General features: G+C 38.2%; 1 protein-coding gene across 2 annotated transcripts in view; it reads left to right on the forward strand.

The window, feature by feature from the left end:
* The first annotated feature begins 13 nt into the window (after positions 1-13).
* Positions 14-15,997, forward strand: part of CAMSAP2 (calmodulin regulated spectrin associated protein family member 2) — an 80,176-nt gene continuing 64,192 nt past the window's right edge. For both annotated transcript variants that reach the window (XM_058029871.1, XM_058029872.1), the window contains exons 1-2: positions 14-486; positions 12,835-13,094. In XM_058029871.1, the coding sequence (XP_057885854.1) occupies positions 348-486; positions 12,835-13,094 (399 nt within the window). In that variant the 5' untranslated portion in view covers positions 14-347. The remainder of the gene's footprint in view (positions 487-12,834; positions 13,095-15,997) is intronic.

Here is a 15,997-nt window from a genome sequence, read left to right on the forward strand (position 1 = left end):
ACTGGCGGCCGCCTGGGGCGCCCAGCCCTGGCCGCGGGGTCTCCCCAGGGAACGCGGGGCCGGGGCCGCCGGGGGCATTTCTTCGGAGGCGGAGGGACGGCGGCGTGAGTGAATTGAGACAAAGAGCGAGGAGGAGGAGGAGGAGGAAGAAGAGGACACTCGGACTCGGCTACATTCCTGTGCAGAGAAAGGCGGGAGGCGGTGTTAGCCCTTTACGGACAGCTGGGTCCGGCGCTGCTCTCAGCTGCTGTCGGCGTATTTACAGCCGGCTCTCCCGGCCGTGGGAGGAGGAGGAGGACGGAGAAACAACCATGTAAGTTCCCAATTGCCGGGGGTCCTGTGAGAAGATGGGGGATGCCGCAGACGCCAAGGAGATGAGGAAGACTTTCATTGTTCCTGCCATCAAACCCTTTGACCATTATGATTTCTCCCGAGCGAAAATCGCCTGTAATCTGGCCTGGCTGGTGGCCAAAGCCTTTGGGACAGGTAGGTGGCGTCTCCTTCTTCCCTTTCTTTGATGCTGGTTCCTGCTTGGTTGCTTCGCTACTGAGGACGTGAGAGCCATTCCCTGAGGAGCGGAGAAGGGGGGAGATGTGTGGGAAATGCTTTTGGTCTGTTCCCTTATCCTTAAGATCTCTTACCATTTGTGAGATGTTTTATTTTTCCTTAATAACACTTAGTCTTTTTGGAATAGTCCCACTGTTTCCATCAGTAAAAAAATTTTGTGTATTGGCACTCATATTGTTTTCCTTGAGTGAATCGATCTCTGTAAATAGTATTTTATTTATTACTCTGGTTACACTTCTACAATGTGAAAAAACCCCAGCAATCCACGTCTGTCATCTTGAAAATTTTCCTGGTATTGCTTAGGAGCAGAATTGGGGACTAGCAATGGAAATGGGTTCTGACATGTGTGACAGTAGCCTGTAGCCATTTGAGTGGTTCAGCAATAAGAAGGGTTTCAGGGAAAAGAGCATTTAGTGCCAGGTTTCGGCCTGCACAATACAGAAGGCTCTCCTTGTCTGTAAGTGTAAATGGAATCGATTTGTAATGCCTCCAAAAGGCATCAGTGCTCTGTCGTTGAAAACCTTGGACCTTGAGGAATACCAGACCTATTATTCTGTGCCTGAAATATTATTTGGCCTTGAGGAATACCAGACTTGCAGAGGTCTTCTGAGGGAAGCATTTTGAAAATTAACCAAGCTGGGGGATTTTTGTTTGTGTTTTGTTTGTTTGTTTTGGATTTTTTTTTTAGTTTTTTTTTTTTAATTAATTTTTTTTAGCTTTTGGGGGGAGTTGGGGTTGTTTGCTTATTGTTTGTGGGTTTTGGCTTTAGTATAGCTGTAGTGTTGTAATAATTTAATATTCTGTTCATTAAAAATAATAGGGTTTTTTGAAAGGTAAGGTACATATCAACAATCAGTACTTTTGCCATTGTTTATTTAAAAAATAACAGGAAAAGTTCCTTCTTATGGAGTACTGCACCTTTTACATTTAGGGCCAGGGTGCTGTTATGTATTTAGCCAGGGTTAGGATGTATTAAGCATGTCTTTGTGGGACACATTTCTGGGAACTCATATTTGATGCAATGCTTCCAAAAAGTCACTTTTAAAGTGCTTGAATCTAGTGAAATTTCAGTGAGTGCATCACTTTAAAAAGAAAGAAAATATAAAAATATTGTTTCCATATAAAGATTTGTCAGTAAACTCTACTTGCTTTTCTTTGTGAAATCTGGACCAATAATATTTTGATATATGGCTTTATTAGCTATGCAGGTATGAGAGGTAAAACAGTAGGGAAAATTCTTGGAAGTACCTAATTGAACATTTTCAGAGATCATTATATTTTTAGGTAGCTCGGTTCCATAGGGTTTACTCATAGGATTCTGAGTGTACAATGCTTGTGCAATTATATAACCCAGCCTTCTAACCTGAAAGCTTTTTTCTACTGGAGTTTGACAGATTCCCAACCTATGGTTGAAATGTCTTGATTCATACTGGTTGAGTTTCTATTGCATGTGTAAAGCCACTTGCAGGGAACTTTTCTGCTACTTTTTATAAAAAGTGTCATCCAAAACAAATTCCTTGACTCTTTCATGACTGGGGTTGTTCTGAGATGCTCAAATAAAACATGATCAGGGGGAATAATTGCTCCATCTGCTCTCTAATCACTGCAGTAATGTAACAGTAGGAAGAGAGGTAAGCACACACATTTGTAGTGTGTGGTCCCAATTCATTGTAGTGTTTCTGGTCCCAGTCCTTCCACTAGGCTAATGTAACTAGAAAGGTCAAAGAAAAGTTTGGCTGAAGTAGGGAAAGACAGTATTCAGGACTTGCATGTCTGCGGTACAAATGCTTCCTTTATCCTTGGAGTGAAACAGAAGAACTGACCTTCACCTTTTCCAAGAAGGAAGGAAGTTTGGGTTGGTTAAATTATTTTAGTTCTTAGGAATAAATCACAGCCTCAGTCATGTCTTCTAACTATTGCTATATACATTTGTACAGAGAAAGACAAAGGATGATTAGTGTGTTTATGGGTGCCACATTTTATTTCTTTTTTTATGCTTGAAGTATTGAAGTTCCCTAAGCCTGCAGGGGAAGATGAAGGGTTTTTCCCTATGAAACAAAGTAATGCAGTTCACTTTCATTAAGGAAAAGCATAGCTTGTTACAATCATGTATCCATTAAAGAAATCCAACTCTTTATGTATCAAAAGGTGCATCTTTCAGTGGATGGCTTTCGCAGTCTTAAAACCATATTTCCGTACAATCAGAGTTGTGGATACAGCTTGCCTATGTGTTGTGCATTTGCTTTGAAAAATACTTAGAATAGGTACTGTTCATTACCATTAATAATGACTTCTGGTGTTTCATTGATACCTGGGTCCAAAAACTCAGAGAAAAATTGTCTCTTGCTATTGTCCTTGGTTAAACTGCAAGTGTAGAGTTTGACGCACAACACAAGCAGGTCAAAAGAAGTTGTCCTATTAGTGAGGTGTCATAGGAGAGTAAGAATGTATTAACAGTCATGTTGGTGGCATCTTGTATGAAGAATTGGTTAAGAAATACTAATTGAAGAAGGAATTCATATTTAAATGTTGAGGGTGTAGGATTTTATATCAGTGTTAGGACATGTCAGATTAAATGTTTTGTAATAATCAAACCGTTTAAGTGACACAACTTGCAGTAACTGAAAGAAAATTAACAAGTGTGAAGTATAAAAGGGGGATGTTTGACTTTAGAAATTAAATCTGTAAATACTTAATTTCAGCCTTGTCTCCCAATTAGTTAACTTTTTCAGTATAGAAAAATTTCTTCCCAAAGAACTGGGTGAACTGTATAGACACTATAACCTTCAACTTAAAAGTATGATGGGACTTACTTCATAGAAATAAGTTGAAAAATGTCTTGATGTTGTGGTAGTCTGTGCTCTTTTTATTTCTAAAGGATGAGAATTGTGTTTCACTGTTTTGGAATGTGAAGGTTTTGCCTTCTTAGTCTGCTGTAGTAATAGAAAATGTGCCTGAAAAATTTGTTATTCATCCATGTTCCTAAAGACAGGCTGAACTAAATATACATCATTCCTGACAGATGTTTGTTTAGCCTGTTTTTTGAAAATCACTAATTATAGACTTTCAACGGCATGTCTTTTAGTCAGTTTGGACCTTATTTATTTTTAGATGTTTGAGCAGAATCTTGATGTCTTTTGCTCCCTTGTTAAGCCATTACTTGCCCTCTTCCTGGTGCTTTTGAGAATGGTGGGCATGTTACATTTTTATAACCCCTTTCATACAATAAAAGCAATGTCTGTTATATTGCTTAGACAAAACAGACTTTTTTTCTTTTTGGTAGGTCAAACTTTTTTTGCTCTCTGTGTTTATTAGGGGTTTGGGGTTGTTTGTTTTGGTTTTTTTTTGCTTGGTTGTTTTTTTGTATAATTTTTTCCTGTGGTTGGTTTACATGAGCTCTGTACTTAAATCTAGATCTGTTGGTCTAGCTAAACCGTTACTAATACAAGGTAAATTTGAAAAATTATTTCATGTTTCCAACCTATAATACCCTGATTTATTCACTAAAATATGATGTTTGCCATTTCTGCCTCAGCCTAGAATTGTTGACTCATGCAGTCTGTGATTCACTGTAGCTCTCTATCTTTCTCTGCAGAGCTGCTGCCTACTCAGTTGTTCCCATCCTATAATTGTACTGTTGTAGGTTCCTGCTTTGCAGCTATACTTACATAACTGCATCCTATTTCCAAACCACTCCTTCCACTTATCAAAATTATCTTGAATTATAATTTTGTCCTCCAAGGTGCTCCCAATCCTTCTGTAGCTCGGAATCACTTCTCTACAACCTTGTCTAGTGTGAAGAAAGATGTGAGCTCTTGAACCTGGAAGTACATGTTCTTCCCATTTGGTGGGAGACATCAGAGTACTCTTGGAAAATGGTTTTTCAAACAGCTTTTCATCCAACTTTTAATTACGAAGTTAAGAATATATCTGTGTCTGTTTTTCAGAAAAATAGGGGAACAGTTTTAAATCAAGTTAAAGCTGTTGCTACTTTACTATCCATACAATACATTATTCTGTTTCAGTAATACATTTAACTGGTTAGCATGAGATTTTTATTTTTATTTTTGGACAAGAATAAACTAAAAGCAAAATAAAACCTACAAAAGTCTGAGCAATTGCCATAAACATTTTTGTGTTTTCTAAAGTAAAAATAAGATAGTCTGTATACCTTTAACCTTAAATTTAACATTAAATATATCCTTTATGGGTGTTTGAAGCAATAGCTTACAATTGCATAATCTGCAAGTAAATATTACCCAAGAAACCTAAAATAGCTTTCTCCTGATGATTAATATTTTCAGGACTGGTATGTGGCTACTTACTGCTCTTTGCCCATGAAGAGCCATGAAGGGAGGAAATGAACACTGTGTATCTGACAGAAACAAGTTGTAGCTAAATACTCTCATCTGTTGGATGTTGCAGGCCAGAGCAAACTTTAATCTTTTTCTAGCAGAAGTAATTTCTTCACTTGTATTCAGTCTGGCAAAACCTTGTAGAAAGGTTTGGAGTTCAAAAACAAATGTTTGAGATTCTTGTGAGAATTTTTTATGTAGATTTCATTACCTCTCTGAAATAGTTGCTGACAAATTGGTACTTCAGTGGGTCCTACTACTATCAGTGGATTAGACAGATCATCTGCTGAGATCTTTTACTTGGAAGGTGGTTGTATCACTTCTTTCTGTAGAGCACGTTTGTAATGTAGTTCGAGTGTAGATCACTTTTTTTGAAGTAAATACATAAAATTGTATGAACTTCTGTATCTCTTGGGTTTGACAGAGCCCTCTGAAGTTCTGTGCGTGTACAAGTGTAAAGGAAGGTGATCAGTGAGGGGACAGTTGCAGGATTGGCAGCTGACAATGGACCTCCTGTGGGGTATGGAATCTGTTCTTTCCATGAGCCTTTGAGCCTGTTTGCCTTTTCCACTCTGAGGGCTTGTCTGCAGAATGTAACAGATCTGACAGAGACTGTAGCCAAACACTCACTGATTTCAGGTGATGAGATTAAATATATTTCTTCTCCCTATACCTGATTTCTCTTTATATTTTTTGAACCACCATTGCACTTACTACTGAAAATATAGTTTAAAAATTTCCCCTTCACCCTATGATTTATGGTCATCTCTTGTGTTGCTTGATTGACCATGTTTGAGGGTGGCTCTCATTCATACTTGAAGAGTATTTGTATGCTGTTGATCAGGAATGTGTCACTTTTTCAATAAGATATTTTAATGTAAGTAATTTCCATTCTACAGTTAGCACAACTGGATACAATTCCAGTCCTGAAATGAGTAACTTTCAATACTTGCTCTGCTAAACTGAGAGCTCTGAATGATTGTTTTTGCTGATCATACTGGAAAATGAGGATATAAGTGAAAAATTCTCAAGACTTCATAAGAAACGTAGAGTGAATTCTTCCTCCTCTCCCTTCCTTTTTATTTTGTGCAATTGGACAATACATTATTACTGCATCAGGTGGTAATAATAACCATTTCTGCTACAGAGTTGAAATGTAACGTTTGAAATCTATTTGCCAAATATTAGATTTGTATCGTTCTAGCTGTTTCCTGCATGTTTTCTTTTATTCAGTTAAAAGCAGTCTTACACTAAGAGAAGCTGTAAGCTACACACCAAAGATGATGTGTCCATTCACATCTACTTATGGCTGGCAAAAACTTTTCTTTGGCTTAATGAAGTCTAGTAATAAGTTAAGAAATGTTTTCTCTAATTTTCTGAAGCAGCTTTTTCCCTACTCCATAGGATATTTAAGTCATGACTTGTCTGTAATATTCAGCAAGGTGCTAGCTGGGTGAGATAGGATTATAATGATAATACTATCTTTACATTTCTCATAACTTGCCTCTCCCAAAAATAAGTTCTGAAGGCATTTATGTTAATGAAAATTGATCACCTTATTGGCAGGGTTAATTCTAAGTAATTCTTTTGTTTATTAAACCTGAATCAATACACAGGTTTTAGTAAATTAGATGCTAATCTTCCCATTTTAATAAGAAATGCCAGTACCAGACACATTCTGTAGGTTCTGTGAGGAGCACTTCCTGTTGTGCTGCTGAAGGCAGAATATTGGATGGGACAGGCACTTACTGTGACAATTAATAGAGCATTTCTTCTGTGATTTGCAGTGTTCAAAGAACAACTGAAGTCTGGTGAGGCTATGAAAGTAGAGCTGTGCTTGTTTATTCCTTGAATGTTTTGGGGTTGGTTTGTGTTTGGATTTTGGGGGATTCTTTAGGATTTTGTTTGGGTTTTGTTTTTTAATTGTTTTACTTTGAGGGGATTTTGTTTGTTTATTTTTTGTTTGTTTCCTTTTTTGAATGAGGAATCTCTTTTAAGTGCAGAACAGCTGTTGAAGCAGTGGATAATGCTTTATTTTTGTAGCATCTAGAGGCAGGAGGGTAAGATCTGTTTATTCATAGTACTTCTGTGATGCTAAATTCAAGAATCTCTTGAGTTCATCTTAGCAAGGTGGACAAAGCTAAGAATGGTTATACTGAGGCTGAGTGTGCCATCAATTGAGTGTTGGCCTTTCAGATACTTGTCTCTAGACAGAAGTACACCTACAGCCTGCTGGCCAAGAGCAATGGAAGTGGCAGATTGATTCAACAAACCAAAAAATAAAAATTATTTTGTAATCTCTGCTCTCTCATTTTGTTTTCCGCTTCCTCAGTAAGAGTCTTATTTCTTGATAGTGTCTCCAAAATAAAATAGTAAATTGAAATGTCTCCCTCTTCTATTGAGTCCACTAAAAAAAAACTCACTAGAAGTTGAATAATATAATTCTGTCTGCTCTGACCTGTTTTCAATTCTTGGACTCTTGACTTCTGTGCAAGCTCTGCTGTCTTGTGCCCAGATTGTGAATATGGCACCAGAATCCTCGTTGGCAAGTGGGAGTCTGAATGAGGTAACTTGACACAGCCATTTCCTGGCAAAAGCACACCTTTGCTGAGCTGCAGAACACCAGCAAGTCCATTATAAGATTTGGCATACATTTATCTGCTGGTTTGCACTAGGAGGTGGTTAAAGGTATTAGAATTTTCATTAAACAACTCTGTATTATATCTCAGTCTTCTACAAATATTTTTTTCTTCTCAATGTCTTTGTGCATTGATGTCAGTAACCTGTAGAGAGGAAGTTTCCTGGACTGAGGCTTAATGTGGCTTTGTGGCTCCCAAAAGTGATGGCATCATTTAAATAGAAAGCCCATGGCAAAATATTTTAACTTGTTTTATTGTCCTCAGGAATTAAAAAAAAGGCAAAGCAAACAAACAACATGGAGACCTTGTTGACGAAGACTTCTGAGCTTTTGGGCATTCTTAAGGGAAGCATTCATAAATCTGAAATTGTTCACTGCTATAAAGTTGAAAAACTCAATAGTTGTGTAAAGGATTGTATTCATCTCTGTGGAAGCATGGAAACTTTACAAAAAACCCAATTTGTTTTTAATGAAAATGTAGACTTTTCATGTTAAGCAGTTTTTTCCAAAGAACAAATTCACACTGTCTTCCAAGGAGTAATTCATACCTATCTGAGCAGGGAGGTTTTCTTATAAAGCAACTTTTAAAGGTAAATTAAGTAGTGTTATGCATGAATTAATTTTAGACCATTCCTTTCCTTTAAAATGGTCTGATGAAATGGAAAGTTAAGTTGCATTTCTGTCTCAGAGTGGGGAGTGTTCTGGTTTTGTCTGGAATAGAGTGCATTTTCCTGCTGGTAGCTGGTGCAGGGCTGTGTTTTGGATTCAGAGTGGGGGCACTGTTGCTGACACTCTGGTGTTTCAGTGGTTGCTCACTGGGGCTGTCTCTAAGCCAAGGACTTCTCTGTGCTCGTGGCAGCCAGGAGGGGCAGGAGGAGCTGTGAGGGAGCGTGGCCAGGACAGCTGAGCTGAGCTGGCCCCAGGGCCAGGGCAAACCATGGCTGCTGTGCCAGCATGGGCTGGGGGAGCTGCCTGGGAGGGGCTGGGAGCTGCTTGGGAATGGGCTGTCTCTCTTTTTCCCTTCCATTGTTATTATTGTTATAATGTTTGACTGTATTTCACTTATTAAACTGTTTTTATCTCAGCCTGCAGGATCTACCTTTTTCCAGCTCTCCTCCCTATCCTCCCATCCCAGCAGGGAGAGTGGGGTAAAGAGCAAGCAGCTGGGCAGCTTAGTTGGAACTGGGGTTAAATCGCAACAGGGAGCAATGATTATCCTGCATTTGTTTTAAAACTTTGAATAAGCTCTTAAGTTTTTCTTTCTTCTCTAGAAAGAGCATCTGCAGGGCTTTTCATTCATTGATCATTTATGAAAAATCACCTGAAGATACATTGATTACTTTTTTGAAGTTAGCTTGGTGGTTAAATTTGAGTCACAGACTTGGGCTAATGTGGTATTATTTCTTTTTTGTTCTTTTCTCTGTGTCTTGAACTTGCCCGTTAGCTGCATTTATTCTCTTCATAGTACAATATTTACAAATTTCAAAATGTCAAAATGATTTCCAAAGCTGTGGTCCTGCTCACAATTCTAGGAAAAAATAGGGTGGTCATCTAGTTCAGCTTCCTTCTCCAGGAAGGGCCAGCCTCAAAGTTAGAGAGGTTTCCCAGGGCCTTGTTTTGAGAGTCCCTCTGGATGGCACTTTCACAGCTGGGTCCCCAGGCAACCTGCACCTATGCTCTTGGTCTCTTGAAAAGCTTTTCCCTTGCATGGGCCCATGAGCCCTGCCTTTATCCAGGTGCATGTTTCCAAGGCCTGCTGGCAGAGTGCAGGCAGATCCTGCCCCTTGTCTCCAGCACTGTCCCCCGTCTCCTGTGTCACCTGCATTGCTTGTGTTAGCACTCAGTGTCCCCATACACCCCTCTGACATAATTACCAGGCATTTCAAGGTCAGTTGGTGTTTTATGGCAATATGTGCAACAAGGTGTTTCTGTTAAAATGGGTCATTTGCCTCAGAGTTTAATCTTGAATGATTCTTTTTTGTCAGCTGGGCGAAGGAAGGCTGGTAAAATGCACGCATTGCAGATTAGTGTTAAGATTCTTCTCTGCCTAGCAGAGCCTGTGTAACAATCTCTAGTCCTGACAGAATTGTTAATAAAGGCTCTTGACCCTGCTGATTGTGCTGGTAATCTGCTGGGAACTGATGGAGCCTTGAAATTCCCTGCCACAGGCCTCCAGAGGCAGCACATGCCAATTCTGGAAGGACTTCTATCTGAGATAGGTAACAGACAGAAAACTATCTGCTGTGGGGGTTTTTGTTTCCTTTTTCAACTCTAACATGAGAGCACAGCTTGAATCTTCTATCAAGAGCTATTCTGATATGAAACAGTTTAATATATGTTCTGAAGTGGGGGAAAGTGCCATGTTTCTGCCTGTGCAGAGGGAAGTCTGACAGGAATTTTTGTAAATAATTCTGATCTTGTTGCACTAAAGATTTCTTGTTTGTGTGCTTTCACATTTTTTATACATTCAGAATATCCCTGTAGCCACAGCTTCTTTTCCTAGCCCTTTCTTTCCTTATTTTATTTTTCTAATAAATTTATTTTTCTGGTTTTATTTTTATGAAGACCAATAAGTTTCTTTTCCAGATTTATTTTTGTGTATGCCAATGAAGTAAAAGAAATGGCATACATGTCATTTTGTCTTTTTCTGTCTTTTCAGAAGCAGAACTAAGCTTTATAAATAATTCTATTTGCCTTTGCTAGTCATCATGTTGATTTTTTTTTTAGCTGTATTGAGTTTTTAATTACAAAATCCCAGCAGCGGATGTCATTCTTTAATGATAAATGTATTTATTGCATCTTGTCACTTTTGTATGTGCTTCAGTGATACAGAAGAGGAGAATTAACAGGCATTGGGTTTGTTATTTACTGTCTTGAGATTTCTCTTCTGGCTCAAATTTTCAGGCTTGAGATCTGTCTTTGTCTGCAGTGAATCTGAACCACAGAGTATGTGACTTCTGTTTGAGTGTAGCTAAGTACTCCTGCCTCAAGAGGGTTTTTTCATATAGGAATGAGGCTTTTTAAAGTCTTCTAAGAAATTAAATTTGTCTTTATCTGTTCCTCCCTGCTTCCCCTCATCCTCATTGAAATTGTCATCTGCTTCAAAAAAGGGTGTGTGGATTTTGGTTTGGGTTTTTATTTGGTTGGTTGGGTTGGGTTTTTGTTGTGGGTTTTTTGTTTTTTTTTTGGTCTCTTTCAAAAGCAAAATCTGCTGCCTGTGCATTGTGAGATATTTACAAAAAATGTTTTCTAATCCTCTCTAGCTTGAAGAAGTAGCATAAAGAGAGTTGGCATTTGGAATTGTAGAGGGTAAAGTCCTGGTGAGAATTGAGCTCCTGATACTGGAGATGGATCATTAGGGACTTCAGAAATAACAAGTTTAATATTTAAATAGAGTGTAGTCAAACAGGGAAAAGAAAGAAGGTCAGGTAGAATTAAGATAGATGAAAACAATACCTGGGGAAGCAGGTATCTAGCAGCTCTGAGATCCTCAATTAGAAGTGCTTTGTGTTGGACTGGGTGACTCTGGATCATCATCTGGATCACAGTCAGCTGGGAAGTGGAAGAGAAGATGGAAATATCTCCTGACACCAGCAGATATTTTTGTTAGCAGTTTTATTATCATCTTGTAAAAAAGTAGGGCTTCTTTACAAGATGATAATAAAAGGCATTAGATTTGTGTTTTAAAGGGCAGAGTAGTTGTGCTGATGGTATATTTTGGTCTCTATTCTAAAGCAGAGCTGTCAGTTTTCTTGCCAAATTTAGGTTCATGGTTTAAGCAAGTGACAAACTATGTCTCTTTCCCTTGATACTCTGAATCGGCAAAAGAAGCAGCAATATCTTACCCTTTCCTACCATCCTTCCAGCATTTAAAGCATGTGTTAATATTTCTTTCACTTCTTGCACTCTGCAAAGCGTGTCTTCCCTCACAACTAGAAGGCAGCTGGCACCTTGCAGAGCCCATCATGGCAGCACATGAACTGCAATAGAATATGTATGAGGAAGAAGATAATCTGTCATTATCTTGTGATGGCATGTTCTGTTTTTTCTCTCTCTTCTCCTGCTCCACCCTTGCTGGGCTGTTTACTCCAGACTGATTCAAACCTTGTCTGTTTAGCCATTTATCCAGCTGAAGGCAAAGGGAATAGAAACTTGAGTTGCATCACTGCTTTCCTACGCACTTATTTTTTCTTCTAGCAATTAAATAGGGTTTTTACATTTGGACTCAGGAAAAGAAACACGTGCTCTTTATCCCATAAATGTTGTTGGCTTAACTAATTTTACAACAATAGAGAATGAAATTCTTCCAAGAGGAAAATGAAGCATCTTGCAGTGTGTATGCCTGAAAATCTGAAAGTTATTTTCCACTTGACTCATGATTTAATTTAATTTCATCTAATACCATATTTAATTAATATATAGTTGCTACATTTGTGGTAGACAATTATAGTCTGCCTGTATTGTGTTGTGTACAGTCTTTGAAAAAATTGTTGATTGTCTTGGAATGCTAATTTTGGAGTTAAAAATCTCAGCATAGATTTGCGTGGCTTTCTGTGAGTACTAAGCCAGCTTGCTGAAAAAGGATTAAAACTAGAATTTTAAGGGAAGTCAGTAACATAACAAGGCAAATAAGAACTCAGTATTTTGTCAGAGAGAAAGTGATCATATTTTTTATTCTTTCTCCATTCTTCTGATTTCAGTCAAAAGCCCATATATTTATGCTTAACTGCTGAATTGTCATCATTCTGTGATGCATGACCTTTGAAATAAACAGTATAGTAATCAAAATTCTCCTGCATATACAGAAACTAGAAGGCTGCTGTTTGTCTTGAATTTTTCTGTGCTGAAACATAATGTTTCACTTCCATTTTGTTATTGTAATAGAGTCCAGGGTTTGTGTTTAAATGGTGTTGTTCTGCCTTTTTATGTCTGACCTATATAATATCATGCCAAAGGAAATGAGAATGTTTGGGCATGTATTTGGAGAAGCCAAGAAATTTTAATGTAATGATGATGTAAACCACAGGTTGGTCTTCTGTTGTGGCCTTTGCAATGGGAGACACTTTGAATTTTTCTCAACTTTCTATTTATGGTTCAAATATTACCTTTGTATGAAATTTTCCCCAGAATTTTATAACATAATTGCTGACATAGACTGGCCTCTCCACTGGGTTAAGCTTTCTTCAACATAATTTTGAGTTCACATATAGTTGTAAAAAATCCCTTAATAGTCTAACTGTCCTTTCTGATACTGACTTGTGCTCTGTTTTGTAGAGAATGTTCCAGAAGAGCTCCGAGAGCCGTTTTACACAGACCAGTATGACCAGGAGCACATTAAACCACCTGTTGTGAACTTGCTGCTGTCTGCCGAGCTCTACTGTCGTGCTGGAAGCCTTATTCTCAAGAGTGATGCTGCAAAACCACTTCTAGGTCATGATGCTGTTATACAAGCCCTGGCACAAAAAGGCCTTTATGTCACTGACCAAGAAAAGTTGGTGACCGAACGAGATCTTCACAAAAAACCAATTCAGATGGTGAGTGTTCCAAGCTTGTGTGTTCCATCTCTTCTCTCCATCTGTGTACTCCCAATACCTGCAGATCTGTATTTTAAAATGCATCATTATGTTGAAGTATTTTTCACAGGAGTTCAATGGGATTCATTACTGGGAAGTTTATAATTGTTTTGGTTTAGGAGTTTTTTTCGTGTCATCAGCTGTCAGTGCCGGTGTATTTCTTCTGTATTAATGCTAGAATACACCCATTATCTTCCTACTTAGTTAAAATGTTACATTTTTAAATATAGCAGTGACAGTATGATCACTTGGATTTCAGATTTACAGTGCTGACTCTAAGTGAATATTTCTGTATTGGAAAAGTTTGAAAACATTATTCTTGGGCAGAAATCTTTGGTTAAAAGCTTGAAAAAGAAGTTTTAATGGCAGGCAATTCAGCCTAATAACTTTGAAGAGTCACCTGTTGCACATTAAGTCAATGTAAAACACACAACAAAAATATGTCTTTGCTTTATATAACTGCTAATTAAAGCATTAGTTCAAGTGATGAATGATTCTATTAGTAAGCTTCTAAGTCGTGGGGTTTCTGCTTGGTTTGGAGTCGAGTTATAAAAAATTACCTGTAAAAAGGATGTCTACATATGTTTGTTTAGCAAATGGCAGTATGATAGAATAAGATGCGAATTCACTTAATTTAAAGTGAAATATTTAAAATGTTCACCTTTTTATATTTGTATTTAATATAGAGAATAAATTAAGTAAACAAAGTATTTGTGGTCAGTGACCTGTAGCTGCCTCTAGAATGAAGGTGTGTGGTAATGAGTATACTATGGTGATCTTGGAGGTGTTTTCCAATCTAAATAATTCCATGTTTCAAGTGATGAAAAAATTTGGAGGATACTTGCAATATTTGTGGGTAGTTAGGAGTGTTCCTGATGTCCACAGAAGTCAAAGTATTTAAGAAACGAGCTTTTTGACTGTTTATGTTTTTGCAGAACTTAATTCTGTTCTTGCTTCTGAGGGAAAATAAGGTTAATGACTTGCATTTATGAGCCTCTGGTTACTCCATTTGATTCTTTTAATGTGATCCCTGTCTAGAGTAGTTGTAAGAGTAATTTCTTCCCAGAGTTCTCAGTTGAAAAAAAAGATGTTAGTACTATCTAGTTTGGTTTGCTGATATTTGATTTAGTAATTCATATTGCTTAAAATGCACTTCAGTAGTCATTTTCTATTTCCCCATGCCTGTGGGGCTGTTTGTGTGTTTTCCCAGTGTTGTTCAGGTACAGTCAGCAGGAAGTTACTGACACATGAACATCATAAGAGTTGATGTCCCCAGGTTCCTGCTGTGCCCAGGGCACTGGTGCCCACTCCAGCACCAGGAACAGATGGGTGCACTCTTGCTGTTGTCAGTTCACAGCTGGGCTGTGGCAAGGACAGGGAACAACTGGCTTGGGCAGAAACAGCCTTGTCCAAAACAAGTGCTGCCAAAGAAGTGGCTGAGAAGTTGGAGTCTCCATACTAATGTCCCAAGCCCAGGAGTTTTACTTTGTTAAACCATGCTCTTGTTCCTATGCAAGTTCCTAGCAGCAACATTCTATTTTAATTGGAAAGCCTCAACCTTTTTCCTTATTATGCTATTAGTAAAGTTGGCAGAGAACTTCAAATCTGGCTGTTGCAGTATTGACAGTCTTTTCCCTTGATGTCTTCCAATACTCTTTCCTATTATTCCATATGTCAGTTTCTACAAGTCTTACAAATTTAAATGTATATCCTGTTTAAGAGCATGGGATATTTTTTCTTTTTCAATTATGTAGAACAGAAAGTTTTCATTTGTAATTAACACATATGTTCCTCTAGTAGACCAGATTGTGTTAAACCCATGTAAAATGTACTTTTGAGTCATTTAATAGAACATAGTATGGTTGTCATTCCTTTTGCTAGCCTGTCTTCCCCAGGAATAGGGGAAAGATGGTAGTGAATATTTCTTATCTTCTCACATGTACTGTACTTTCTCTAGCTGAAAAGGGGTGAGCTACAATACAAAATGGAACTATGGAAAGAGATTGGAGTATGGAATGTTTTAATTTTGCACGTGTATTATACCGTGTGTAGCTGTGGCCAACAGACTTGGAATTCCTTGGGCTGGATGTTTGCACAGTGACGTCTGTGGGGATTAATTGTTGACTTAGTTCCCATGTGAGCCTTTAATGAAGCAGGCATTTTGGTCCTCTCTCTCTCTTAGGTGGAACTTTTCTTGGAAGGACCTTCCATATTTAAGTCTGCAAAGTGTAGCAAATGGATGTGCTGCTTTTGCTGGGGTCAGGATAGATGACACTTGGCTCGTCAGTCCCAGCTGACTTGGCTGCTTTAGTGTCTAACTTGAGAGGCTGCAGATGCTGTGTTTGTGTTCTCAGTGTGTGTACATACATGGTGTATGCATGTATACAAATCAGTGCCCTGGTGGAATGGGGTAGGAAAGAGGCACTGGTGGAATTAACCCATGGCAGCAAAGGCTTCTCTTAAAGCCTCCCCTCTGTGGTCTGATTCATTCTTTTACTATTTCTCATGCTTGGTTTGTTCACATCTCCTATTCCATTTCTGGTGAAGCCAAAAGCTGGGTTATTCAGTGGTATCTCAATTTCTGTTCTCCATGTATTGCAAGATATTAAAATTTAATTCTATGTTTATTTTTGTTAACTCTGTGTTTCATAGGATCATCCTGTTTTTAATTTTGGTAGAGGAGCAAAAGAACCAAAGAGCATGTTATTTCTCTTCTGGTTGAAATGTATATGGTCTTGGCTCTGCTCTGCTAGACTTCAAACAGTGCAGAAATAGTCTGGAGCTTGGAACTGAAAGTGTTGAAGCAAGAAGCAGAGTATTTTTCTCCTGGAAATTATACTTCTGTATGAAAGGAATTATCTGAT

This window comes from Melospiza georgiana, chromosome 9, assembly GCF_028018845.1.
Source record: "Melospiza georgiana isolate bMelGeo1 chromosome 9, bMelGeo1.pri, whole genome shotgun sequence".
Classification (NCBI taxonomy): Eukaryota; Metazoa; Chordata; class Aves; order Passeriformes; family Passerellidae; genus Melospiza; species Melospiza georgiana.